The sequence below is a fragment of the Ooceraea biroi genome, chromosome 7 (genome assembly GCF_003672135.1).
Source record: "Ooceraea biroi isolate clonal line C1 chromosome 7, Obir_v5.4, whole genome shotgun sequence".
NCBI lineage: Eukaryota > Metazoa > Arthropoda > Insecta > Hymenoptera > Formicidae > Ooceraea > Ooceraea biroi.
In genome coordinates, this window is record NC_039512.1 from 7,882,574 (window position 1) to 7,908,649 (window position 26,076).

A 26,076-nucleotide genomic window follows, 5' to 3' on the forward strand; every position below is an offset into this window, starting at 1 on the left:
ATTGCAATACTCCACTCTCTTCGAATATCAAATCGCGATTCGAGAGTCCACGCGACGTACTGCGAGTGCGGGCGCATGCGCAGTATGTTTATCGATTCCTCCGTCTCGCATCTCCAAAACATGAAAAACACCAATATCACGTTCAAAAATTTAATTACCAAGATAAATTTGAGAAATCAATTTTTTTTAAGAGAAGCTCGATAAAAAATCGATTTCCAATTCATCCACTCGCAAGTCTATGATGCAAAAAGGCATTTTATATATTACCACAGTTTCTCAACTTTTCTGTTGTTGCATGCGAGATAACGGAGGTAACTTGAGAGACGTTCGCTCCTGATGAGCCGCTTGTCGGTTCACGTGATTGCTCGATTATTGCACAGTGTTTCACGGACGTCGTCGAAGATGGGTTCACTCGAGAACGCTAAGAAAATCGCGGCTTACAATGCCGTAGACAGATACGTCCAGGCAAGTGCGAATTGTACAAATACGACGACCGGTCAGTTATTGGAGGTTATATCATTACCCCGGTGAATCGCATTATTTTCCAGAATAACACCGTCGTCGGAATTGGTAGCGGATCCACCGTGGTCTACGCCGTTCAGAGGCTAGGTAAGCGCGATTCTCTTTTTCTTTATTTTATAATTGACTTTTGTTTATAGATCTTATCTCGCGAAGTGTCCGTCTCTTATTTATTTCTTATAAATCACATATTTACTTAATTTTAAAGGAAAATGTTTGATTGTAATATAATAAAATTGTGTCGAGAGAATTCATCGTTGCTTGTATATGTTTAAATGTTTTCTATCTGAACGTGCATTTATAAAACAAAACATGTATAAAAACCATTTTATAGGTAACAGTAAAAACCCATTTTCTTGCATGTACGTAATGGTCATTTTTAAAGCGAGCGATTAAATTAAATTAAACTAACAATAAGTGCACAATGCCGACGCGTTGGCGTTGATGGCGTTGATAAATAGAATATTATTTTTCTACTCTCTTAATTTAATTTTAAAATTTAAACTCTGATATGACAGTATATTTTATGAATTATTCCTGGGATTGTTTTACTGAAAAACACATATGGCTGGGTCAACCTCTGACCTATTGCATGATAACACGAGTATATTTTTTTACTCTCATTGCACCATATAAAAAAGCCCGAGTAAACTCAATGTTTTATATAATTTCTAGTAATTCTTTATCCGTCGCACTTTCTGAAACATATCCTCGCTTTGTACTCCATAAAAGTAAAAGCTGCAAAAACATGCCGGCTGTTGATATTAATTCCTGAGTGAATACTAGAAAAAAATGTTATTTCTAGCTGAACGTGTCAAAGAAGAGAGACTTAACGTAGTCTGTGTCCCTACATCGTTTCAAGCTCGTCAGCTCATATTGGACAATCGTTTAACCCTGGGCGACTTAGAAGTTTATCCCAAAGTAATTCTTAATTGCTCCACTTGCTTTTTATCGCAGTACATATTTATGGACGTAATATTTTAATACACCTTGATACATAGTTGGATTGTGCCATCGATGGAGCGGACGAGGTTGATGCTGAGATGAATCTCATCAAAGGTGGCGGAGGATGTTTGCTACAAGAGAAGATCGTTGCTTCATGTGCCAAGCAATTTATCATTATTGCAGATTACACGTAATGTCGTTTTTTTATTTCACTGCTATCCATATATATCATTATTATATGTCATTATATAATCTTATTTTGTTTCAGGAAAAATTCGGAAAAACTCGGGGAACAATATAAGAAGGGAATTCCCATTGAAGTAGTTCCCATGGCATATGTACCGATTCGACGTAAAATTGAGGACACGTATGGAGGAAGTGCAAAAATCAGAATGGCTCTGTCAAAAGCTGTAAATACATTTTTATTATCCAAATTATTATTAAATTGCGAGATATAAATGTCGTATAAATAATATATATCTATTGTTGACAGGGTCCAGTAGTAACGGATAACGGCAATTTTATTTTGGACTGGCAGTTCCCCGGAAACTTAACTGATTGGAACAAAATTAACACGGAAATATCTCTCATACCTGGAGTCGTAGAAACTGGTCTATTTATAAATATGGCAGAGAAAGCGTTTTTTGGTATGTCGGACGGCACCGTAAAGGAACAAAGTTCAAATGTTCAGAAGATTTAACGCCGATGTGAAACTGCATTTCGTCATATCTGGGCTATCCAGTGACTCTTGATAATACTGTCGAACGAAGGATCCTCGATAACCTTTCTTTGCAATCTTGACTCCCATCTTATTGCGTATATCGTACGTAATAAGATTATTTTATTGCGTATCATTATTCCCTTTTTAGCGAATTCTTTTCTACATTTTTCATGATTATTTCTCATGTATCGATCTAAATATGTGCACATGTTAAGTTTGTGATTATTATTTTATACTAGTATTTTACCGATTTATAATTCACGTTATAATCAACCAGCCAATATCTTACTGTTTAATTTTTACAATACTTTCCAGCAGTAATAAGTCGTTACTGTATATGAAACGTAAAGTACAAAACGTAATTCGTTCCAATGTATAAATTGTTCATGCATTAAAAGAGATTCAAGAGATTAAATAAATATATTTTTTACACAATGTTTGTATTGTTTTGGTCAGTATTAAATGTACAAGATAATCTATAATATCATAAGTGAATAACATCTTAAAGATCTTATTTCTCACAATTAACGTAAGTAAATAAATAAAAATTTACAGTATGCTAAATTATACGTATCGAATTGTCATTGAATATCTTAAATAAAAAAAAATACGCCCGAACAGGGACTCGAACCCTGGACCCTCAGATTAAAAGTCTGATGCTCTACCGACTGAGCTATCCGGGCGATTCTGACAGTCTCTTTCTCAATATCGTACTGGTAGGCCTACTAGTTAAAAACTTATAAATATATTCATATACATATGCATATTTGACTTGACACATGATAATAAACATCAAATTATGCTTCCTATTAATTATAATGCCTATAATAAAAGTTGTGCATATAGTTTGAAAGATGTAATATCAATATAAATAATTTTTTTATATTTTTTCCTGTCGTAAAACTAAGTTTGAAAGAAATTGATAATTTATTTTGCGAGATAATTAAATTCCTTTAAAATCAAGTGTTGAGTTTAGGACTTCTTTAAAAATTTTTATATTACGTTTTTTAATGTATTCTTCAACGAATATAATTGGCAAATAAAAAAGTTTATTTTTAGAGTTAAAGGAAATACCGTGTTAATGAAAACTTGCAGAATGATTGTTTCGTTGAGAATATTCTGATATAAATGTAAATTACTAGAAACGTATTTATTTTCTTTTATGCGAGGGTTATTCAATATTTTGCATAAAGCGCATCTCTTATTCATGAGTATACTATTATCCAGTAGTAGCAATGATTTACTGTTTCACGTTATTCAATTTAAGAACAGCGTTTATTTCCACCATAAAATCTCAACAACCATAAAATTAAACATTATTGAATTAGATTAAGATAGTCTACTTACATATTAACTTCTTATTGATTACAATTTTAATAACACATTTTTCATATGTAAAGATCTCTTTTAAACAGATATACTGTAAAGTCTAAAGTATTTCTATTTGCTTATTAAATCATAAACATCGTTCTAAATATTGCATGTTTGATCGAGATGATTAATATTACGCCTATTGTAGTCATAAAATTTTATTTTTTTTATCTATCACGTCCTTTCTATTCAACTTTTTTAAAAATTTCCAAACACTTGTCATTATGTTAGATAAGTAACAAGATACAAAATATCGAGGAAAATAAGAAAAAAATAAATAAATAAAAATAGTATCGAACTAGGTTGAACGACCTAATCATAGCGCAGCAAGCTCTGATGTGAAAACGCTGTAAGTACTTAACTCCAGCTGTTTTTTCTATGATTTTTACACGTAGACTCTTATCGAACCCCTGGTCTGGTTACTTCGCTTCCTGGCACCGATTTAATCGACACTAATCCCCCAGTCTCTCGATTCTCTCGCTCTTTCGAGCTTTTTTACATGTAGCCCAGATTCTCGTTTGTTGTATATAAGTATCCAATAAATCATCACGCGTAAGATGCGCTGCGAAGAAAAATAATGTATTTACATTGCTGCATTATTAAAACTAAGGTAAGAATCATAAAATTGAGGCGAAACCTTTATCGTCATTAATTATGAACAAAACTATCGTGTCATTATACATGTATTGCGATATATCAAACGCATTTCTGTTGCTTTTGATTTGCATCTAATGATTGTTCGTAAATCATGTTAAGTTTACAATCTTTAATATAATATGAAAGTATTCCAAAAAATTTTGTGAAACAAAATATAATATAAAATATAATAAAAATATAAAATATAATGCATAAGATTTAATAATTTGTTATAAATGCCTGTAAAATACTGTTTGCCAAGTTTAAACTATCATGAAGATTCTGTCTCTGTGGGAGCAGCGCGTAATATATAACGTCGCAATATATGTTGCTAGCAGTTTATGTGGTACAGCTTAAGTAACTGATTCAATTTCAGAGATTTGTAAAAGTAAATATTAGTTTAGCATTTCATTTTAAAAGAACGCTTTTGCCTTGATTTTCGTGTGTGGAAGCGCGAATTTACTATTTATGCCGCTGCTTATACACATACGGAACGCATCGCTTCAACTACATTAAATTTAATGATGATTCCTTTGATAGTGTCGAGTTATGTACGGAAAGTTGGCTTTGTAACAGAGACCATTATTTGAATGCAATTTTTTTAATTTTCAATGTACACACAGCATCAAATATGCCCTACCGCATGAGATGCTTTGCTTGCTATATGTACATATGCAATGTACATAATTATGATGCCACATCAGCTCATATGACAAAGTACTCGTTATCATTTTTAACTACTGTTTAAATGTGTATTAAATTAATATAGTACGTATTCATTTTGCTCGCATATCTACAATTCTGTTCGGAAAATTTACTTCTTTCTTCATTTACTCAGTTACTTTTAGCTGCTTATTCCTATCTACGATTTATTGATCTCACGTATTTTGTTAATTCCAATATTTAAAGTAGTGAATAAATATATTATCAAAATGTAATATAAAATTTAATAACATAATATCGAAACAAATGCATCACATATCTATTTGGTCAAATATTTTGGTCAAATACCCAAATGAAAAGTTTGCTTGTACAAAATAAAGAAACAGATTGGATTAAAATCAGTGCATTGATTACAAGAACAGACAGTACAAATCCGATAAACGATAATTTAGCAACGCGAAATAAGAATAATAAGAAAACTTAACATCATATTGATTCACAACAAATTCGATATTATATTTCATGAAACAATTAATATATTACATAATCGCATCATACACTTCGATAACTTATATAACACGTAAATGTTTATTTCGGAAATATTTTCGACGTAGGTTGATCTTTATAGGTCACTTTCTGTGAACTACACTCTGCACGAAAAAAATATCAATCAATCGTCATTTTATTACAATAGATTTCGATGCATGTATCTCGAATTGTTTTGAAATCTGCAACCAATTAGAGCAGAAGCATAACGAAGTGCAAGCGAGAAAATTCTGTTGCATGCGATAAAATACTCAGAATACGTCACTGCCAATATACCATTGAAGCCCCCGTTAAATACCCATGTAACCCACGACAACTTATGATCCGTGGATCTTAAGGGACAACGTGTGCTAGATCTGCCCAACTGCATAAGATGCATATCCCGTGAATAGTCACGGAATCGGAGTATATGTAGCTGTAGCTTGCAGCAGAGAATTATGCAAACTAGAGCGTTATGTAAACATGTCTCCTTGAAGAAACAGAAAATAAATTAATATCTTGCAAAATCATCCTTCACTGTTCTGTCTGTTTATCTCTATAATTTTATATACTTTTAATAAATAAAAAAGAGTACCGAGGAGCATATTATTATAATCTTTTTACTATATTATATTAATTAAATTATCGATTGTATCATTTAATGCACAATAAATTCTAAAATTCCAAGTTTTCTTTCAATTATGTTTTAAGCAGATGTTCAATTATATTTTGGCAGAAATTAAATTAAATTATCGATTATATCATTGAATTTAATGCGTAATAAATTCTAACATTCTAGGTTTTCTTTCAATTATGTTTTAAGCATTGGCAGAAAAAGAATGTGAAAGAAGATTGCGTTATATTCTAATAATTACGGAATAATCGTTACATATTATCATATAAAATAAAATATAAAAAAATGTTACTGTGCTTCTATGCGAAATTTCTGTATACGCCCCCGCCAGTAGAATCCAGAATTCGTCGATAAAAGGAGATTGTCTTGAGAAAGGGTTCAACCGGATGTGTACCGGACTGCAAGTCGCCCACGAAATCATAAGTCTGGACGTATTGTCCAGTGAAGAAGAACATCTCAGGATGTGAAATACGTCTGTCGCCTGCGCTCTTGCGGTCATGCGTTCTTCAAGCGCATGCATTTACCCCCGCGGCACTTATCGCAAGCGGGGTGGAGGGAATGGTCGGCGGGGCTTGTATTTGAAGAGCCGTCGCGCGATTTTCGCCCTCAAACGAGAGGGAGAAGCCACGGCTGCAACCGCGCGCGGCAACCTTTTGGCGATCAAACGTGTCCTGTACCGATAGTTAATCATAAAAAAGCATCACTTTTTGCTTTAAGAGGTGTCGTTTGAAGGGTACGTTGTGAAGAAGCTACGGATCTTCGGAGCTGCTTAACTGAAACAAGATTTCGATATGAAGGTTGGTTGGTACATTCAATATTTTCGCAACAGGTGCACGAAATGCTAAATTTGATTTCATTATACGTGAATAGTAACTGAAACACTATTTTTAATTAAAATGGATTTCAATAATTCCTGATACTTTAATTGCATTTTAATTACATATGTTGTCTTAAAAATTATTTTAATTAATTATTTCAATTAAGTGATAATACGTACATGATACTATATTTTAGATCCTTTTATCAGTTTCTCTGTATCTCAGCATTATGTACAAATATTTTATTATAAATGCAGAATAAAATATAAAATATTGTATATTTACTATTTGTGAATAGATAAAGCATTTAAAAATTTTTATATACTAAAAATTTTAGTTAATATTTTAAATTACAAGGACAATTTATTTAATAAATTTGTAGTAATTTTGATTCTGATTATTTTCTTCAAACATAATTAAACTTAAGCTCGCATATAGCGACACAAGTTAATTATTTACATAAAATATTGATGTACAGACCGCGATTATCAATTATTAAGTAACAAGTTAACAAGTTTTCCAATACTTTTTACTAAGATAGCTGTATATATTGAATATTTACATATAGCATAAAAAATAAAAATTGCATTTTTTTAGATTATATGCAAATCGATTGTAATTTGTTGCGAAGCACATCTATCACATTAAGAGGCAGTATCTATCACATTAAGAGGCAGGTTGATGTATGAGGGAAATCGTTACCGATTATGTGCATTAAGTTAATTAAACCAAATCAAATGTGTTTTATATAGTGTGGCAAATAACGTCATAACTTCACTAATTGTTAATTAACCGTAGTGTAAAATTGATCTGTAGAGCGCCTAAGCAGCTTAAGTGTCGGGTCTCTTCAGAGCGCTTTGTATAATGATTATATAATGGAATATTTATTACATTTATACATCGCCAACCTATCCATCATTATTTTTAGTATAACACAGCACTATTACAAAACGGTTCTAAAGAATAAATTAATTCCTTGTTTCATTTCGCAGATTACCGAATACCTTTGCTGTGTGCTAACTTGTATGTGTTTGCTGAAAGTAGCAAATACTGAGGTCTCAAAAGATAAGGTAAAAATAAAAAGAACATTATATTGAAAAATCTTTCTATTTGCAGTAATCGAATTCAAAATTAATATCGTCTAAAACTAAAATTCTAAACTTATAAAGAATTTAAATCTAATATATATCTAATATATATCTGTATTAGAAAGAAATATTTAATTATAAAGATTAAATCTCTATATATAAAATAATAAACTTGGGAATTATAAAAGGTCTGAAAAATATCTTTTCAGATTTGATAAATTAGATTATATTCAGAAATATAGGAAAAACAATTCTATGTAAATGTATTATATACTTCGATCATAGAATAGCACAGTACGTGTAGGCATATGTGGAAATATGTTGCATAACTCTCATATTAAAGAGTAATTAAATTTGACATTCTTGAGAGAGAGAGAGAAAGATAAAAATACTTTCAATAAAAATCCGTGGGTAGAATTCGCTTTTGCAGCTTGAACGTCAACTTCTGGACGCCCTTACGTCGGAGAAGACAGTCAAACCGAAGAGACCATTTTGCAATGCTTTTACAGGTGAAGAACAAATAAGTTTGCTATTTTTTTATTAATAATATTTTCATCAATATTATAAAATATTAAATGTTTCCTAATATTAAATAAAATAGAAATACATCGCTTTTTCGTCAAATCACTGTTGTGTAAAATAGATCATAATAGAATTATCTATTGTTGTAGAATGATCTTGAAAGATCTTTGTAATAAAACAATATTGATAAAGAATAATAAAGTAAATTCTTGTACTTACATCATAGGATGTGGCAGATTTTTCCCGGACGAGAAAAGGAGCTTTGTTATAACTCGGCGGGATTCGCAGGATTTCCAGGCGACAAGCAATAGCGTTCGACTTCCGATTTCGTTATACAAAGCGCTGCTGAATGCCGCTAAAGAAAACACTTGGAATAAGATCGGTCGTGAAGAAAACAATTACCGATTACAACAAATGCCACAAGCTTATCTCCTAGATCGAGTGCCCCTACGCGATACATTGGAAAGCTAATTTTGACGCAACTTGATGTATGGGCGCCACTAGAAATTCCAATCCGTCAAATGGAATCGCAGATCTTTTTTTATTTCCACGTGTATATTATATATAAAGTTCAGCTATAATAAATGAAACTTGATGTTCAATGAATTGTTCAATGAAAATTATATTAACAAAACTGTACTATTTTAACCGAAAATCTCTTTTCTTTTGCGCAAAAAAAATCGATAGAACGCAGTTGTATTTTCTATCTACAACCACTTTACGGCACCTTGATACAAACATTTATTTTCGCTTATTACTGCGTAATAGTTATAGATAAACATAAATGTAAATCAGAAAAATGTACACGATTGTATGACATTTTATTTTGTATACAACTTCTACAGAAAGTTTATCATTGTTACTGCACTGTCCATGAAGGAAGCATATAAAAATGAAACCGCTATATTAATGCTAAAAAGTATTAGCTTAGAAATCTTCACTTATCTATAAAAACATCTCGATGGCTATGTATTTATTTGTATGTACCCGATTGACGGGATTGTAATTATTTACTGCTAAGTAACTTTAAGTCGTATAATTTTCACATAATTGTTAAATTCGATCTGATTTGTATTCAATAAATTATACAAAACCTGTTATCTTTACTTAATTAATATCCAAATCTCCTATTTTAACTACTTTGTTTTATTTAATATGTAATAATTTTTTTTTCAAATTGTAATTGTAAAATAATATATATTAAAAGTAAATATTAGCAAGAACATTGCACATAATAAATGACACTTTTTTATATACTTATCTTGAATAGTTTATAAATAAACAACAAGTTTTATTAGCAGATTTCCGTTCCACATATACCTGCGTTTTCTCAAATATTCCTGAGATATGGTTGATAACGAGTTTGATACAATGAGATACCTGGGTATACTTAAACCGACACACTCTGGATTGTCCTTTGCGTTCGCTGGTCTTCCCCAAAACTTTCCCGTGCAAATTGTTGCTGGATCCCAAATTCGTGATCGCCGGTCCTCACGTACATTTTCCGGAGAATGATCTAAAATCTGCCAAATCTCATTTTAATCACGTACGTTTTATTAATAACACGAAATAATTCTTTAATACAACTTATATATATATTTATATTAATAACTTTGTTTTAATTATTATCTTGACTAATCTTAAATAATCTTAAACATTTTGAAAATTTTGAAAATTTATCTTTTATATTTATCTCTTATGTATTATAATACGTAAAATTTAAATACGATGTAAAAAGTATTTCTTTATTTAGTAGGCATGGTTAAATTATTCCACGATCTTTTAATCAGTTCTATCTCTATGGTATAACTACCTATATATAATATACCTATATATAATATGTATACCTAAATTAACAAAAAAATATATAATTTAAAAGAGAAAGTAAGATAATTACAACATTGAAAAACCTTTATTCGTTCTTTTTATAACGAGATTCGAATAGAAAAGGATCGTATGTAGGTGGGACTTTTTAACTTCGTTCGAAATTATTTGATCGCGTTAGAAACTTTCTTTTACGGCCGTCTTGAAAAACTTTTCTATATAGCCATGATGAAATACAGTATTCCCCTCGATTCTTTTTTCCATCGATAGGAACTGTGTGTCTGCGCAGGGCCTCTTTTGTACTTTTCAATTACATTATTCTCGATCGAAAAACCTCTGTGAAATTTTATTCCACTCAAATACGTCACATGTCGATATATTCCTCCTGAACTCCTGACTTTTTCACGTCTTGTGCTCTTATATACGTATACCTCTAGGCGGATCCTATGTGGAAACGGCCACGCGAGAATGGAATTGTAACGACCAGCAGTCAGTCCGACACCAACAAAGATCGTACCATCGGGAAAATATTTTGGCGTAATTTTCAAATACATGGCGTAACCGTGTTGACCCACGTAGAAGATAGGGCTGCGCATTGAACGACCAGTATGCCAATTCTTCAGCATTTCATTAAACTGATTCACCTGCCAGTAGTAAATGAATGCACTTGTCGTATCTGAAATAAAGAACACCCATAAAATTTCAAAGTTGCGACTCTTGATACACTCTTCGACGTCTTTGGAGTTGAACTTTTCTCGGCTAAAGCTATAATTGCGAAGGGACATCGCAAGTTATTAGATTGCAACTAGTTGTACGATAAAGTCTAATGTTTCAGTTAATTTGAGATAAATTTTGCTTCAATATATAAGTAATTAAGAAGTTAACGGTCATATGTTTGCTTGTTATTCAAAGTTAACTTTTTTTTTAAACTGTAATATTCCCAATTTCAAATATTAATTTAATCAAGTCTATGCTACTTGCTAAAATATTTGTGTTCGAATTATTAGAAAAGTCGTTATTAAAAATTAAAAATTAATATACGTTCAATCAAATTATTTTATATATATGTACAATAAATAATTCTTTTGCAAACATTGATCATTTGCTCCTATTCTATATTCATTACATAACATTTCATTGCGTAATATAGTAATTTACGTTTAATGTTTGATAAGCAATGTTTAATAACATAATTATAACTAGAAGTTTAACAAAGCGATTGTGTCACGTACATCTACGAATATCTCCGCGGATTACATGATGCTTCCGCTATTCAATGCAAATGCAGTTAATCATTTACTTGTAACACAGAATAAATCTCAGTACTTCGTTATACCATTCATTTTGATTATATTATGCTTATCCCGACTAAGCTCAGCTTTGTCGTTCCATGGACAAGACGAACTTTACGCAATACACCCTCGACATAGATCTATATTTGCATAAAACCACACATCTCTTACATACAAATGCTTAGCTTAGGCTCCGTAATAACAATGCACATTGTGCGGAAAATGCAAGTATTCTACACGCGTGACAACCACATTGTATTTTTGGTCGCTATTCTAGAACAGCATACATAACAATAATACATACAGAATTCAAATATCACGTCTTGTAGTACATTTAATCTTAGCTTCCTAAAGAACAGATTACACATTTTTATAAAAATTATATGAACGATCGAAGCTGAAATTTTTTGTTATTTTCATTTTCTCACGCGCAATTAATTGTGAAGATCCATTCATTTATTTGAATTAAAAAGTGTCCGTTTCTGAATTTAATGCAACAATATTTTAAAGTGGATTAGAGAGAAATAATAGTTTGTAAAAACTGAAAAATCTTTGTCTTCCTAAAATTTTAACATTTAATAATATAAAATATTAAAATGCAAAACTAATAAATGTTATTTAAAATTCTAATTTCAAGAAAAATTTGTACTAAAAATTTGTTGTGTATTAATCAATATAATGCATTTTTTATATTAATATATCGAAGTATTGAAATAGAAATTCTTTTTTGAATGTGTAATTGTGATGGTTGATAGGATTGCCGTTTTGTCAAGTTTATTTACGTGTAATCGATGTTACTCAAATATCAGTCGCAGGACACAACTGTACTACTATGTAGTAGTAAAGGCACTTGCAAAGTTTCGATAACTTTGATAACTTAGATCTCCCAGTTGCTGAAGAACCGTTTCGTGTTTGAACCGTGTTGAACTTAAACTGAGAGCATAAAGTTAACTTCGGACTATTGTAATTATAAATTGTACGTTGCCAAACATGCTCTTTTTGTGTTAATTATCTCAAAAATTTCCTTATATATATTAAATTTATTTATATATATCGCAGGATTATTTTGCTTCTCCGAGTTTACCTTGAGAGTAATCCTTAATCATTGCACTAACCGTTTAATGTTGACAAGTTTTGCACGGTATTGTTGAATTTATCGATCTCGGTCTGTCTCGGCGATACATAAGCACAGGATGTTGTAACGTCGTACAGATTAGCATTTCGTATATTTTTCAATTGATTCGGTTGCTGCTCCAAAACATTGTGGAGTAACCACTTGATATGTGCGAACTCTCCCATCAACTTTCTCTCTAGGCTCGCGAATTTTTCGTCCATTTTCTCTGTGAAAATGAGCAATTAACTTTTTATAGAAAGACATAGTTATCTGTAATGAAAAGAAAATATTTAATCAACTCCTAAGATTTAACTTGGCTGTGGGAGCAATTTTTCTTTATGTAATTATAACTCTTTATGATCTCATTTGATGTCACTATTAAAATTGTCATACAACTTCTCGTAAAACATGACATTTTCCAATATAATTAAATGTAAGTAAAATTATTCACGATTGACATTTTATTTCGACATAAATAACGAATTGCAACAAGTTTGTGTTAACTGAAATTTTTATATATGCCGTATTTATTTTGCGCTTTGAGAGATATTCGTGTACAATGTCTTGTGTCAGTAGCATCAATCCGCCAGGTCGATAATATTAAATTTTTTTTCATTTTCACTCACTTGCTTTACAAGTCCCGGTGAGTACCGTCGTAACGGTCGCACGTGCATTCGCAACCATCTCCTCTGTTGCGATCGTGCATGCGGTATGCTGCGTTTCCGTGACATCGCCGCTATTGACACTGGCCTCGATTTCGGCTAAAAATTGCGCGAAAATGTATCGCGCACAGACTTGCGCTTGTGCTTGACGAGATCAAGAAGTGTATAAAGATGTAAAACATACTTTTTAATGATTTGTTTTAATTTCTTAAATAAAATCAGAATATTTTTATTGAAATACAGTTAGAAATACATTCTTCGTATAGTTATATTTCTATCTTTATGTAGTTATAAACATAACATTTTGCAATTAGTGTACTTTTTATTAAATTAATGTACTTTAAATTAATTAAAGCCCAATTATATACGAATACACACACTTGACTTGATTGCGAAAAATTACGGAGCAAAAGAAGATCGCTACTTTCAAAGGCAACAAACCAACGAATACCAATAACTATGGCTGTGTCTATTATTGATCGCCAGTCTAGCAAAATTATTTCTTCTATTTCTATTTCTTTTATTCTGTTTTTATTATTGAACGGAGATTGAGTATTGAAAATTGAGCATTGCTCGTAGTGGCAGTAACTACGAAATACAGTCTGTATTTTTAGTGAAGTTCTCACTAATTGTTGATGGTCCAGTAAAAATTAAGGTTTCAGTTGTTACGTATCACTGATTCAGCCAATAACAGACTGGTAATAATTACTAATTCAGGTCAAAAGAGTAAAATTTAAAAAAATGTTTTATATAAAATTATATGATTTTATAATAGGTCTCTATCCCTTCAAATAATAAATTTCTTATCTATTTGATTATTTATAAATTGTAAATGTAAAATTATTAAATTGACTGTTTGAATTGAAAAATGTGTAATTAACAGTTTTAACAATAATTTCATTTAATTAACAGTTTTAAGAATAATTTCATTGTTATCTGAGATTATTGCTTCTGAACATTGAGACCTAAATTAAAAATTGGAATTTATCTGTATAAAAAACGAGAAGCTCATGTTTCTATTGTAAATTGTATTATCATGCCGAGTTCGACCGGAAAATGTTCGCGCAAGATAAATGAAGTTTTTCACTTACGCAGTTTCCGCAAAGGTTCACTTGCACCTCTGCACGCCAAATAGAGCGTACTGAGATAAAACAATGATATGGGAAAACTCACGATCATCGACATTTCGTTGTTGCACGTCAACAGCACGTTATGAATTCATCTCGCTCGAAATTACGGTCGACCGCGAACGACGATGTAACATCTACAGCATACAAAAATAGATTTTATCGCCCTTTTTACTGCCCAGTTTAAACAGAATGAAGACAAATTATATAGACAATTAATATAATGTATTTTTATAAAGAATCGAATTCTATTACGCACACATGAACTGTACAAGTTTTCAATATTATTTTTATAATTTTTGATCAGTTATTGTATCTATTTAATAAAATAAAACTGAAAAAATTCTTTGAATTATATATATAAAATCAACAAAGAACTCAATAGATAAAACATGAAATATTGTTTGTTAAATTATAATTTACAGATTATACGAAAGTGAAAGAAAATTAATAAAAATGAAAATAAATAAATAAATAAAAGCTCTTGTTACTTGTTAAAAAATTAAACAGATAATAATACAAAGTTGGAAACTCTTAATAAGAAAAAGCATGATAAATTATTAGATTCATTAAAATCAATAAATTTATTAGTGCACTAATTAATTTTTAAGCAGTGTCCGATTTATGACAAAAGTCGTATGTAATAATATGTAAAAAATGGACAATTCAATTAAATGTTTTAAAAAAGAGGAGTTTATGCAAATTGAAAGCATACGCTCGATATTTAGCTAACAGGACATTTTCAGTACTCGAGTTAACCTACTAGTTACACCGTGATTCATGTAACATACAATTCGGGCGGGCGATTCGTAGCAGTCAGCTGGTATATCGTGATATCCGACTTTATCTTTTTATTTATATTGACTTTGTGAAAAATGAGCGAGAATATACAAGGAACATTTGTATCTGAGAAAATATCCAAGATAAGATGGCAACATGCAGATTTTACGGAAGCGAAACATTTCTTAACCGGCAGTTGGGATAACCCGGTGAGACAGTTTTTTATATACCTAACCTAAATTTATAGATATATTTTACAAGACGTAAATTTTATATTTCAGAGGTGTCATGCTTTTAATTTTAATTTCATAACTGTCTCACTGTTCTCAATATTATTTTCGTACAGTCTCTAAAGTTTTATTAAAATAGGTTAAGAAAATTGTCACATGCTATTGTCAAATTATTCGATGAATGTTTATCATTGTGTAATATTTTGTATCATTTCGTCTAATTAGAAAACCTTCTAACTCACAAAACTACAATTTTACAAGAACTTTTCTAAACGATGCAAAATCTCAAGATAAGTTGGTCGAAATAAATATTTCAATTTTGTAAAAAATTGGAGTTAGAAGGTTTTCTAACTAGGCCGACGATTTATTGACGGAAATATTAAAATTAAGTGGAATATAAATAAAGTGAAGTAATATAGTTTTAAAATCTACTATACAGGTAAATAAAATAACGTATTGGACATTTAGAACAAGTTACGATGAAGAACCGTCTCCTGCAATCTTATCATCGTATTCATTCCTTGGAGATGTCACCGAATTGAAGGTAACATAATGTTATTTTACGATAAATAAAATAATTTCTTGTCTCGAACATTAACTGAACGTAAATATATATTTTTTCAGTTTATCAGTAAGGATTACTTTGTTGCATCCTCATCTTTAGGTTCAGTGAAATTGCTGCAGATTGATGAAGATACCTGTACCGAATTCAAAGAACATATGGCATGGGAGTTTATACATAGTTTTAAGTAAATAATTAAATTAATTTCCTTTAAAACTAAAATCCTTAAATTGTTATCTTCAATATGTTGTTTTTTTTACAGAACAACAGATTACGCATCTTGCACGGCTCTGTCTACGTTTGAACAGGATGTGGCTTCTGTTGGGGAAGATGGGAAGCTTAATCTTCTCACTGCTGCGGAGAAGAAACCAGTCAGGATTATTGGTAAATGTTGCAATAAGGAAATTTATATTAACATACACTTTGTTTACAGCGTATATGATTAAATTAGTATGCTTGGAAGAATATTATTAACTTAAATTTTGTAATCTAAATATTCAGAAGATGCCGATAGCTGCTCGATGTACTGCGTTGACTTCTTGAGGCACAGTGAAGTGCTTACGGGCAATTCGAGGGGCCACATGAAAGTTTGGGATCTAAGGAACGACCGGGACGTGCCTGCCACCACGTTCATGCTCTCCGATCAAGTAAAAGTAAGCTGTGAAAATAGACGTTCCTCTAATTTCTCTGATATCGAATCAAGTCTTCGGTCATCTTTGCACTTGCAATTCTGTACTGATGCGACAAACACTTTTTGCAGACAGCAGCTACAAGTATCGCGCATCATCCTACACAGAGGCATATCGTGGTTGCCGGTGGAGGCGATGGGAGTCTAACCATATGGGACTTGAGGCAAAATACTTACCCGATCTCGCAGCTTAACGCACACGCGAAAACTGTCAGTGAGATATTGTTCCATCAGGACAGGCCTGACAATCTCTTCACTTGTTCCATCAGCGGAGAATTGTGGCACTGGAATAACGCGCAAGCCTCAAAATTAAAGCTCGGTAAGTAAGCTTGAATAAATATTAATTAATATAGAGTGTATATATGTTATATATTATATAAATTAGTATATATAATATTTTTATTATAATATTAAGTAAGGACTAATTTGGAGGATCTATTTTGTCATGTCAGATTCTATGGACACACATTGGTTAAATACAATTAGTGCAAACGGAAAAGTTAATGTAACCTCATTGTGCACTGCGATGCATAAATCAATAAATAGTATCGATATTGATAGATCGATGCTGCTCTTCGGGTGTGACAATGAAGCTATATACGTTGTAAGAAATGTGCTTATTTAATAATAACATGTTATTTTTATATCTTTAGTATACATAAATAAAATTACCAATTTTTCTTTATTTTATGGTGTTATTTCCTTGGATATATATAACCTAGACTTGATTTTGCTTAATAACTTTAATTAAATACTTTTTCATAATTTTTAAATCTTCGATATTAAGTATTTTTTGTGATCAAATATTAGTTGGAGTTATATTTGACTACACACTTGGAATTAAATGAAGGCCCTCGTTAAGTTGATACAAATTGCTTCAAGTAAGCCCGTTTATTTTTACAAATACAAGATACAAACCAATCACATACCTAAAATTAGACAGCATAGCCGATTCTTCTTGTACATTATACTTTACGCGATTAGACGAATTTGCAATCCGAACGTGACGCGCCAATGATCGTTACGGATGGCTCCATCTGCTGTCACTTTCCGTTACTAGAAAGATGGAAAGCTTCGAGGTCGCCGCTGGCGCTTATTTGCCATTTTGACTGACGCCTTGCCTGAATCTTCATAAACAGTTTAGCTTACCGTTCCAAGTGGGAAAGGACGCTATGTCGAAGCGCAGGATCGAGGTCGTGGACCCGTACGTCAAACGAAAAGCCACGTGAGTGCACCAGCGTATTTCCCGTGTATTTCTCGAGTGACGGGGCAGCCCAGCGTGATCCTCGTCGATCTCGGAGTCCCTTGCCATGTGCAACATCGTGCGCGTATATATTTATCGCGCGGAACGCGCGTGCACGTGAATTTCAATGACGTGTAACTCGCACGTATCTAATGATACTCATTAGACGTCATCGATAAATTCGGTGGATCTCGAGTCTCGTCGAGACTGCAGACCCTGCCCGATACTTCCGGCGGTTACAATAAAGACCTCGGATCGCTGACTCCGACTGTAACGGTTCTCAATCTGACACACGCTCTTCGTACTTGAAATTGTCGGGACAGTTATTCCGCGTGGTCATTCCGTCCGTTGTGCGATTGCAAACACGCATACAAGCTCATCGTCATCTCGTTGATCTCGTTGCTCATTGCTCGTGGATTAATAATATCTTGAGAGAGTTTGTGTCGAGGAGGATGCGTGTTCTCAACTTGATGCGTTTGTTGTCAACTCGCGGTTGCTAATGAGGAACGCATAAGTGTCTCCGTTACGCATCGTATATTTACACGCTGGAGTAATAAATGATACAATGACTGCTTTACAGGGACGGTTCAACGTCCAACAATGTGGCGACCACAGCGTCGACGGCGACGAAGAGCCAAGTACAATTCAACCCATACACCATGCTGCCGTACACACCGAAGTACTATGAACTTTATAAGAAAAGAATAACTCTGCCTGTGTTCGAGTATCGTGCTGATTTCATGAGATTGGTGTCCCAGCACCAATGCATCGTTCTCGTCGGAGAGACAGGATCTGGCAAGACCACACAAATACCGCAATGGTGCGTCGAATATTCAAGGAGTATTGGATCCAAAGGAGTCGCCTGCACACAGCCGAGGAGAGTGGCGGCAATGAGCGTCGCTCAAAGAGTGTCAGAGGAGATGGATGTTGCCTTAGGTAATTATATGTCAGAGAAATACGAGAATGTATATTTTTATTAATAATTTATATATTTTATTTCAAATTAAAAGTTTAATTAAAATTAAATTAATATTTTATTTTATTTTTAATTAAATTTAAGTAATTTTGAATTTTGCTACTTTTTATTTCTAACATTTTTTTTTTTAAATTGCTAAATATTCTATATTACATAAATATAATAAAATTTGTATTATTCACGTATATACATATATATATTTGTGTTGACAGGCCAAGAAGTAGGATACAGCATCCGTTTTGAAGATTGTAGTTCCCCGAAAACTGTGTTGAAGTACATGACCGATGGTATGTTACTTCGTGAAGGTATGTCCGATCCCATGCTGGATGCTTACCAAGTGATACTGCTCGATGAAGCGCACGAAAGAACGTTAGCCACCGACTTGCTCATGGGTGTTTTGAAAGAAGTGATTAAACAGAGACTGGATTTGAAACTTGTGATTATGAGTGCCACCTTAGACGCCGGGAAGTTTCAGCAGTACTTCGATAACGCACCTCTCATGAACGTACCTGGTAGAACGCATCCGGTCGAGATATTTTACACGCCGGAGCCGGAGAGAGATTACCTAGAGGCTGCGATCAGGACCGTCATCCAGATCCAGATGTGCGAGGAGATCCCCGGCGATCTCTTGCTGTTTTTGACTGGCCAGGAGGAAATCGAGGAGGCGTGCAAGAGAATCAAACGAGAGATGGACAACCTGGGACCTGAAGTCGGCGAACTGAAGTGTATACCGTTGTACTCGACGCTGCCGCCGAATCTCCAGCAGAGAATATTCGAAGCCGCTCCACCTACCAAATCTAACGGCGCTATCGGTCGTAAAGTCGTGGTGTCGACCAATATCGCAGAAACATCGTTGACCATCGACGGAGTCGTCTTCGTTATAGATCCTGGTTTTGCCAAGCAAAAAGTAAGTAGCGTTGATCGATTAGGATTCTCATATTCAGGAACTTTAATCACGGGTTTGTTAATCTCGCACGTTTCTTTTTTCATTTAGGTGTACAATCCGCGAATCCGTGTCGAGTCTCTCTTAGTGTCGCCTATCAGTAAAGCCTCCGCGCAACAGAGAGCCGGACGTGCTGGTAGAACGAGGCCCGGGAAGTGTTTCAGATTGTATACGGAGAAGGCGTACAAAAACGAGATGCAGGATAACACGTATCCTGAAATCTTGCGTTCCAATCTCGGGAGCGTGGTGCTGCAACTGAAGAAACTTGGCATCGACGATTTGGTACGTTTCTTCAAATTTTATAACTATTTTATAATTTTATTTTACCATTTTATAATTTTATAAATATTATTTATAGCCATCTCGTTATTATCAGTCTCATATTTTTTTTACTTTAAATAATATAATATGAAAATATTTTATCGTGCGCCGCTACGCAGGTGCATTTCGATTTTATGGACCCGCCCGCACCGGAGACTCTCATGCGAGCGTTGGAGCTCCTGAATTACCTGGCAGCTCTCGACGACGATGGGAATTTAACGGACCTTGGCGCAGTTATGGCAGAATTCCCATTGGATCCCCAGTTGGCGAAAATGCTCATAGCGTCTTGCAATCACAATTGTAGCAACGAGATACTCAGTATCACCGCTATGCTTTCAGGTAATGTATCGAGGTTTGTCGCTTCATGCAATGATAATTGCGCATAAGCGCGTAATAATAATTTATCAGCTTCGAACAAATAAATTAATTCGTAAATTGTTAAATCGTTATTTGTTAACTATTAAAATTATACGTGTATACATAAAAAGTACAAGTGATAGAGTCAGAGTCGTGTTAAGATGACATGCTAGTATATTGATGATTGATGTGGTATTAGTCCCACAGTGCTTTGTGAGACCGAACGAATCGAAGAAGGCTGCCGATGATGCAAAAATGAAGTTCGCGCACATTGATGGCGATCATCTGACGTTACTTAACGTGTATCATTCCTTCAAGCAACGTAAGTAGTTTATCTCTCGACGGTTTATTTCTTACAGCGGAAGCGTACGCGTTTCAAGTCAGTTCCACTTATCGCTGACGAATAATCTTTACAGATATGGAGGATGTCCATTGGTGCTACGACAATTACGTGAACTACCGGTCGTTAAAGAGTGGCGACAACGTGAGACAGCAATTGAGTAGAATAATGGATAGATTCGTGTTGAAGCGCACGTCGACGGACTTCAACTCGAAAGACTATTACATCAACATCAGGAAAGCTCTCGTCAATGGCTTCTTCATGCAGGTGAGTTATCGTTATTTTTGCGTAAAATAAAATTGATAAAAAAATAAAATAAAATAAATAAAATTGATAAAAAAGTTTCAATCACGCTGTTTCGTTTCTCCGTTAATGTACTGTGTCGTTACTGACGTTAATTCTGTTTTTTATTGTTCGATCAGGTGGCGCATTTAGAGAGAACAGGACATTATCTAACTATCAAGGATAATCAGATAGTGCAATTGCATCCGAGTAGCTGTCTGGATCATAAACCGGAATGGGTTATTTACAATGAATTTGTGCTCACTACCAAGAATTACATTAGAACGGTCACCGACATCAAACGTAAGTTTCTTTTTTTTATTGCGAACCATGCGCAGTGCTTCTTATTTAATCCATTTGTTTTTTTCGTTCTAATAATTTGTTAATTCTCCATTCCTTTATTTTACAGCCGACTGGTTGCTTATGATAGCACCACAATATTACGATCTACAAAATTTCCCCCAATGCGAGGCGAAGAGGCAACTCGAAATGATTCAAGCGAAATTAGACTCGAAGCAATATCAGGAAGGCTTCTAACCTCTATACATTTTAGACATGTTTGACATCGTTGGACGCGAAATGTGACGCAGAATGCTCAGTCAAGCTTTTATCGTAATAAATGGCACACGACTTTTTCATGTATCAAAACCACATCACATACAAGACATCGTAAAACACGCAACGTGAAAAGCCACTTTTTGTCTTTCACTTTAAAAAAAAAACAATGGAAACAGTACGTTAAAATATTTAGGTTTTTTTTTTATACAAGCCTGCAATCGGCTTGTACAATGTAAAAAATTGAGAATATTTAAGTATTTTCAACGCTTAAGCCAAAAGAAAAGGAACAAAAAAGACGAAAATGGAGGATTCATTAGTTCGAGACGGTAGAGACGGTAGTTAATCGAAAAGGGTTATTTATATACACTTAAGAAAGAAACGTAGCCTCTAAGCAATTTTAAGCAGCAGAATTCGTTAATCTACGTTTACATTCGACGTATCTGGAATCACTCTAGATATAATAGATTAATTTTTGTATTAAACGTTGGCCGTATAACGTGAGGAAGGGATATAAAATGATCACTATATTAAGTATCGCTTTATAGATAGTCGAAAGTCGGCAGGAAATTTATATTTATTTAACTCCCTGGGCAGAAGGTTCGTTTTTTATTGACGCCAGCACGTTTCTCTTATCGCTACGATGATGGATCATGTACGGCTTGAAATTTCAGTTCTGGATTCTGTGCTTCTTGAATTTGAATTTGAGTTTAAATTGTGGCAGCGCATGTCTACGAGACTTTTCCGAATGAAATGTAAAAGAGAACCAATGCACGATTTTACATTGCTTATTATACGTAAACACAGTTTCCCTAGACCTGACAGAATCAAATTACAGAAAGAAGAATGATGTAATTAAAAAGCGTAAGCAGCAGGTAGTTTATAAAACACCAGCGTTTAGTGTGAGAAAACTATTGTCTTCAGTAGCACACCTGAAGAACACAAAGTAAATTCGGTATCCTATATGTTTATTGTTCATTATTGATATTCTACACGTATTAACAATAAATATATGGATTTTGCTTTTGACACGAGAGTTCATAAGTGATTCCTGTGTTCACGAATTTTGAATTTATTCTCTGTTTAATCACGAGTAGGTACCAGCCGCCTATCACACTCTGATAATGCTTTTGATTTTGTAAGTAAATAGGAAGATAAAAAATTAATTTCTAGAAATTTATATTGCGCAGGATGCTATCTTATTTTATTTATATTATTTTCGTGACACGTATAATTTTTATAGATAAATAAGCTACTTTTAGGTCCAATCTATCCTAGATAACTCGGGAGGAACAAATCACCGGTTGCGAAATTTCACTATAGCGGCGACAGTGATATTTTTTCGACGCGTCAGGTGAGGTTGGTACGGATTTCCCGCGCGCGTAATTCCGTCGCATAATGCTCGTTGCATCTGCCACCTTCGGTGACATGTGTTACGGCAAGTGGTGTTAACAAGTATTTATCGCTATTCGATAACACGAGGACGCGTCGAGCAATCAAATATCGTTCTGCAAGGTTTCGGTGAGGTATTTACGGTATTTACGAACAGGCAGCATGTTCAGTCTAAGCGAGCTCAACGAGCAGTTGAAAGACGCCAGCCGAAAGTGTACCGGTACCGGGGTTTCTTTCGCCGGCCAGTCGCTTGTACTGGATACCGCAGAGGACGGTAAGAACTCAGTATTTTTCCCACAAATTGCCTGTTCAATACATTCTCCGTCCAGAGGCGTATGAGGTTATGTAAACAAATGTGTGAACTTGGTTCTGGGTCTCACAAATATGATAACAATCATCGTTTCACAAACTTTTATTTGCCTCTATAAAATTCTCAATTCTATTTATAATAGACCGCATAACGTTTATAGATAAATATTTAATGCTATAATTTTGTAGATAACTATTTAATGCCGTAACTGGTAGACCAACGTTTACAATAAAGCTTAAAATAAAGTTACTTTGTGTACTGCACAGCTGTTCGAGTAGTGGAAGCGATAAAAGCATGTCCGTGCTTAGAGTACCTAGATTTAGAAGGAAATACGCTCGGCACACCGGCGGCGGAAGCCATTGCTGAGGTGTTGAAGGAAAAGGGAACCTCCTTGAAGAGAGCATTGTGGAAGGACATGTTCACTGGCCGTTTAAAAACAGAAATCCCAAAGGCATTGGAGTATCTAGGTATAGCATTGTGCACAGCTGGCAGTCGCCTCACTGAACTCGACCTGAGTGACAATGCTTTCGGCCCGATCGGTATTCAGGGCTTGGCAAATCTGTTGATGTCGAGTCCGTGTTATACTCTTCAAGAATTAAGGTTGAACAATAACGGCCTTGGCATATCGGGTGGAAAGATGCTAGCTAAAGCATTGGAGAAGTGCCACGAGAACAGCTCGAAAGAAGGTAAAGTGTTGTAAAATATTGCGAGCATCGATGTGCCAGCAAAATTTTCGTACAAGTATTTAGCGAAACACATTTTATTGCACAGGCACGCCGCTGGCACTGAAGGTTTTCATCGTCGGCAGAAACCGACTGGAAAACGAAGGTGCGCAGGCACTGGCATCCGTGTTCCAGAAGCTGAAGACGTTGGAGGAAGTGGTGATGCCGCAGAACGGCATATATCATATCGGCATCGCGGCACTCGCGAGGGGACTGTCCGCCAATCCCGGCCTGCGAGTATTAAATCTCAACGACAATACGATCGGATTGAAAGGCGCGAGCGCGCTTGCCGAGGTCCTACCGACCTTTCGCAGTCTGGAAGAATTGAATCTCGGGGATTGTTTGCTGAAAACTAAGGGGACGTTGGTCTTAACGGAGGCGTTGGCAATCAGCGGTAATCACGTATCCCTCAGGTGCCTGGACTTGAGTAACAACGAGATACGCATGGACGGCGGGAGTGCCATCGCCAGGGCCATGAGCGACAAGGCTCGCCTAACGAATCTGCAGTTGGACGGCAATTGCTTCGGGACGGAGGGACGTGAGAAACTTCGGCAGGTTCTTACGAAGTTGGGGAGGATCGACGCGCTGAACTCCTTGGATGAGGATTACACCGAGGATGAGGAGGAGGAGGAGGATGACGCTAGTGAAAAAGAGGATGACGGTAACGAGGAAGAGGAGAGCGAGGAATGCGAGAGCGATAACAACGAGAATGAGGCAAACGAGAAAGACAACAGAGTGCACAACCTCGCGCAAAGCACGGTAACGGTGGCAGAATTCTTGAAATCACCGACAAGCGAGAAACTATTGTTACTGCAGGATGACAGTACGCAAGCTTTCATTGACCACGCGATGGTACGTATTAATATGTGTGCGTTAACATATCTCATTCTATTTCTAACAAAATTGACCGTATTTTATAGAATTTGGCAATTCAGAGCGATGCGACTACGGAAGGAAAATATATCGAGGAATTTGTACAGATAATTATGAAGGTATCGGCGTTATGCGACAGCGGTTACATGGTGGTGAGGCTGAAAGCAGAAACCTTGTCGGATGCATTGTACGTGAAGCTGTTCTCTTACGCGGTAGAGAAGGAGAAGATCTCGAGTTTAAATAACGCGTTGTTAGTCAATCTTGGTTTAATAAAGGTAAGACAGAAATTAGAAATCATACAATAAATTGTAATATAACTTATACATGTATTGCATACAGAGAACAGGTAAGCTACATAAGCATTTTTTCTTTTCAGGGTGAGGACAAGAGTAAAAAAATTGATTGGAACTTGGAAGGATGTTTTAAAGCTCTAGAGAAAATTAGTCAGAGGGACTATTTCTTGGGACCAACGAGGAGTATATTAAAACTATTTATAGAGAAACCAATGAAAACTAATCGCGCTAACGTAGTAGATCCGTTTCAAGATTCCAAGGCTGCGCTTAAAGCTGTCCTAGACAGCACTCAGGTTACGTAAATTCATTGAAAATTTCCCCTCTATTGGTATGTAAGGTATACTTATTTATTTTTACATGTCGCGCGCGCGCATATATATATGTGAAAAGTGATTTCTCACGTAAAATTATAGGCGTCATTATTGTATAATAAATTTTGCAGAGCTTGCAGAAGTTTATAGCAAACTGATGAACTTTATAACGAACTTGAGATTTTAAAGTACGATTTTGTATTTTCGATATTAAAACTTTTTTAATTCACATATTTTTTTTGCAACATTACTTTTATATCCCATGATGTAATTTTTACACAAAGAGTTTATACAATGAGTAATAATAAAAATAAAAAATATGTTTATTACCGTACATCGATATATATATATATATATATATATGTATATATATATCCTATATCAATCATTTCAGAGTCTAGTGCACGTTGCTTCCATATAATTCTCAATTTAATAAT

The 26,076-nt window shown here is 34.3% G+C and overlaps 5 protein-coding genes, 1 long non-coding RNA gene and 1 other non-coding gene across 8 annotated transcripts; 4 read left to right on the top strand and 3 right to left on the bottom strand.

Moving 5' to 3' along the window:
• Window positions 1–336: 336 nt before the first annotated feature.
• On the top strand, window positions 337–2,622 carry LOC105279254 (ribose-5-phosphate isomerase). Its single transcript, XM_011338905.3, has 6 exons — window positions 337–465; window positions 549–609; window positions 1,325–1,440; window positions 1,521–1,654; window positions 1,733–1,874; window positions 1,958–2,622. The coding sequence occupies exons 1-6, from the start codon at window positions 337–339 to the stop codon at window positions 2,162–2,164; spliced, it is 789 nt and encodes a 262-aa protein (XP_011337207.1). The 3' UTR covers window positions 2,165–2,622.
• Window positions 2,623–2,795: 173 nt separating this feature from the next.
• On the bottom strand, window positions 2,796–2,868 carry Trnak-uuu. The gene has a single exon. It is a non-coding gene; the product is annotated as a tRNA-Lys (tRNA).
• Window positions 2,869–6,608: 3,740 nt separating this feature from the next.
• Window positions 6,609–9,539, top strand: LOC105279291 (cardioactive peptide-like). Its single transcript, XM_026971539.1, has 4 exons — window positions 6,609–6,811; window positions 7,825–7,902; window positions 8,336–8,429; window positions 8,669–9,539. Exons 1-4 carry the CDS (start codon window positions 6,806–6,808, stop codon window positions 8,911–8,913), a joined length of 423 nt encoding a protein of 140 aa, XP_026827340.1. The 5' UTR covers window positions 6,609–6,805; the 3' UTR covers window positions 8,914–9,539.
• LOC105279253 (TNF receptor-associated factor 6) lies at window positions 9,249–14,744 on the bottom strand. Its single transcript, XM_011338904.3, has 5 exons — window positions 14,426–14,744; window positions 13,299–13,433; window positions 12,674–12,898; window positions 10,698–10,942; window positions 9,249–9,965 (listed from the first exon to the last, which is right to left on the bottom strand). The coding sequence occupies exons 1-5, from the start codon at window positions 14,517–14,519 to the stop codon at window positions 9,714–9,716; spliced, it is 951 nt and encodes a 316-aa protein (XP_011337206.3). The 5' UTR covers window positions 14,520–14,744; the 3' UTR covers window positions 9,249–9,713.
• Window positions 14,745–15,244: 500 nt separating this feature from the next.
• LOC105279251 (putative pre-mRNA-splicing factor ATP-dependent RNA helicase PRP1) lies at window positions 15,245–22,767 on the top strand. 2 transcript variants are annotated; one of them, XM_026971545.1, is made up of 15 exons: window positions 15,245–15,450; window positions 15,911–16,015; window positions 16,096–16,220; window positions 16,296–16,417; window positions 16,535–16,686; window positions 16,794–17,040; window positions 17,174–17,316; window positions 18,543–18,900; window positions 19,153–19,847; window positions 19,935–20,165; window positions 20,324–20,543; window positions 20,761–20,883; window positions 20,978–21,168; window positions 21,324–21,486; window positions 21,593–22,767. In XM_026971545.1, exons 1-15 carry the CDS (start codon window positions 15,337–15,339, stop codon window positions 21,718–21,720), a joined length of 3,117 nt encoding a protein of 1,038 aa, XP_026827346.1. In that variant the 5' UTR covers window positions 15,245–15,336; the 3' UTR covers window positions 21,721–22,767. The 2 variants fall into 2 exon arrangements, with proteins under 2 accessions (XP_026827346.1, XP_011337204.1); XM_011338902.3 differs by lacking the exons at window positions 15,245–15,450; window positions 15,911–16,015; window positions 16,096–16,220; ... (2 more) ...; window positions 16,794–17,040; window positions 17,174–17,316 and adding an exon at window positions 17,800–17,946 and having other exon boundaries at window positions 18,545–18,900.
• On the bottom strand, window positions 17,495–18,538 carry LOC105279250. Its single transcript, XR_893898.3, has 2 exons — window positions 17,871–18,538; window positions 17,495–17,777 (listed from the first exon to the last, which is right to left on the bottom strand). It is a non-coding gene; the product is annotated as an uncharacterized LOC105279250 (long non-coding RNA).
• A 341-nt stretch (window positions 22,768–23,108) lies between the features above and the next one.
• On the top strand, window positions 23,109–25,872 carry LOC105279249 (ran GTPase-activating protein 1). The gene is made up of 5 exons (XM_011338901.3): window positions 23,109–23,404; window positions 23,707–24,126; window positions 24,212–25,014; window positions 25,083–25,310; window positions 25,412–25,872. The coding sequence occupies exons 1-5, from the start codon at window positions 23,293–23,295 to the stop codon at window positions 25,628–25,630; spliced, it is 1,782 nt and encodes a 593-aa protein (XP_011337203.1). The 5' UTR covers window positions 23,109–23,292; the 3' UTR covers window positions 25,631–25,872.
• The last annotated feature ends 204 nt before the right edge of the window (window positions 25,873–26,076 follow it).

What these genes read in the sequence shown, in the direction of transcription:
- LOC105279254 (XM_011338905.3), top strand. Translation starts at nt 337, where the DNA reads ATGAGCCGCTTGTCGGTTCACGTGATTGCTCGATTATTGCACAGTGTT. An exon ending in CTACGCCGTTCAGAGGCTAG is followed by an intron (nt 610 to 1,324) that starts GTAAGCGCGATT and finishes TGTTATTTCTAG; the next exon opens with CTGAACGTGTCAAAGAAGAG. An exon ending in ACTTAGAAGTTTATCCCAAA is followed by an intron (nt 1,441 to 1,520) that starts GTAATTCTTAAT and finishes CTTGATACATAG; the next exon opens with TTGGATTGTGCCATCGATGG.
- LOC105279291 (XM_026971539.1), top strand. An exon ending in CTGAGGTCTCAAAAGATAAG is followed by an intron (nt 7,903 to 8,335) that starts GTAAAAATAAAA and finishes ATCCGTGGGTAG; the next exon opens with AATTCGCTTTTGCAGCTTGA. An exon ending in ATTTTGCAATGCTTTTACAG is followed by an intron (nt 8,430 to 8,668) that starts GTGAAGAACAAA and finishes CTTACATCATAG; the next exon opens with GATGTGGCAGATTTTTCCCG.
- LOC105279253 (XM_011338904.3), bottom strand. Translation starts at nt 14,519, where the DNA reads ATGTCGATGATCGTGAGTTTTCCCATATCATTGTTTTATCTCAGTACG. An exon ending in TGAACCTTTGCGGAAACTGC is followed by an intron (nt 13,434 to 14,425) that starts GTAAGTGAAAAA and finishes CGCAATTTTTAG; the next exon opens with CCGAAATCGAGGCCAGTGTC. An exon ending in AAACTTGTCAACATTAAACG is followed by an intron (nt 10,943 to 12,673) that starts GTTAGTGCAATG and finishes TCTTTATTTCAG; the next exon opens with ATACGACAAGTGCATTCATT.
- LOC105279251 (XM_026971545.1), top strand. Translation starts at nt 15,337, where the DNA reads ATGAGCGAGAATATACAAGGAACATTTGTATCTGAGAAAATATCCAAG. An exon ending in CCGGCAGTTGGGATAACCCG is followed by an intron (nt 15,451 to 15,910) that starts GTGAGACAGTTT and finishes TCTACTATACAG; the next exon opens with GTAAATAAAATAACGTATTG. An exon ending in AACTTGGCATCGACGATTTG is followed by an intron (nt 20,166 to 20,323) that starts GTACGTTTCTTC and finishes GCCGCTACGCAG; the next exon opens with GTGCATTTCGATTTTATGGA.
- LOC105279249 (XM_011338901.3), top strand. Translation starts at nt 23,293, where the DNA reads ATGTTCAGTCTAAGCGAGCTCAACGAGCAGTTGAAAGACGCCAGCCGA. An exon ending in ACTGGATACCGCAGAGGACG is followed by an intron (nt 23,405 to 23,706) that starts GTAAGAACTCAG and finishes TGTACTGCACAG; the next exon opens with CTGTTCGAGTAGTGGAAGCG. An exon ending in CGAGAACAGCTCGAAAGAAG is followed by an intron (nt 24,127 to 24,211) that starts GTAAAGTGTTGT and finishes TTTATTGCACAG; the next exon opens with GCACGCCGCTGGCACTGAAG.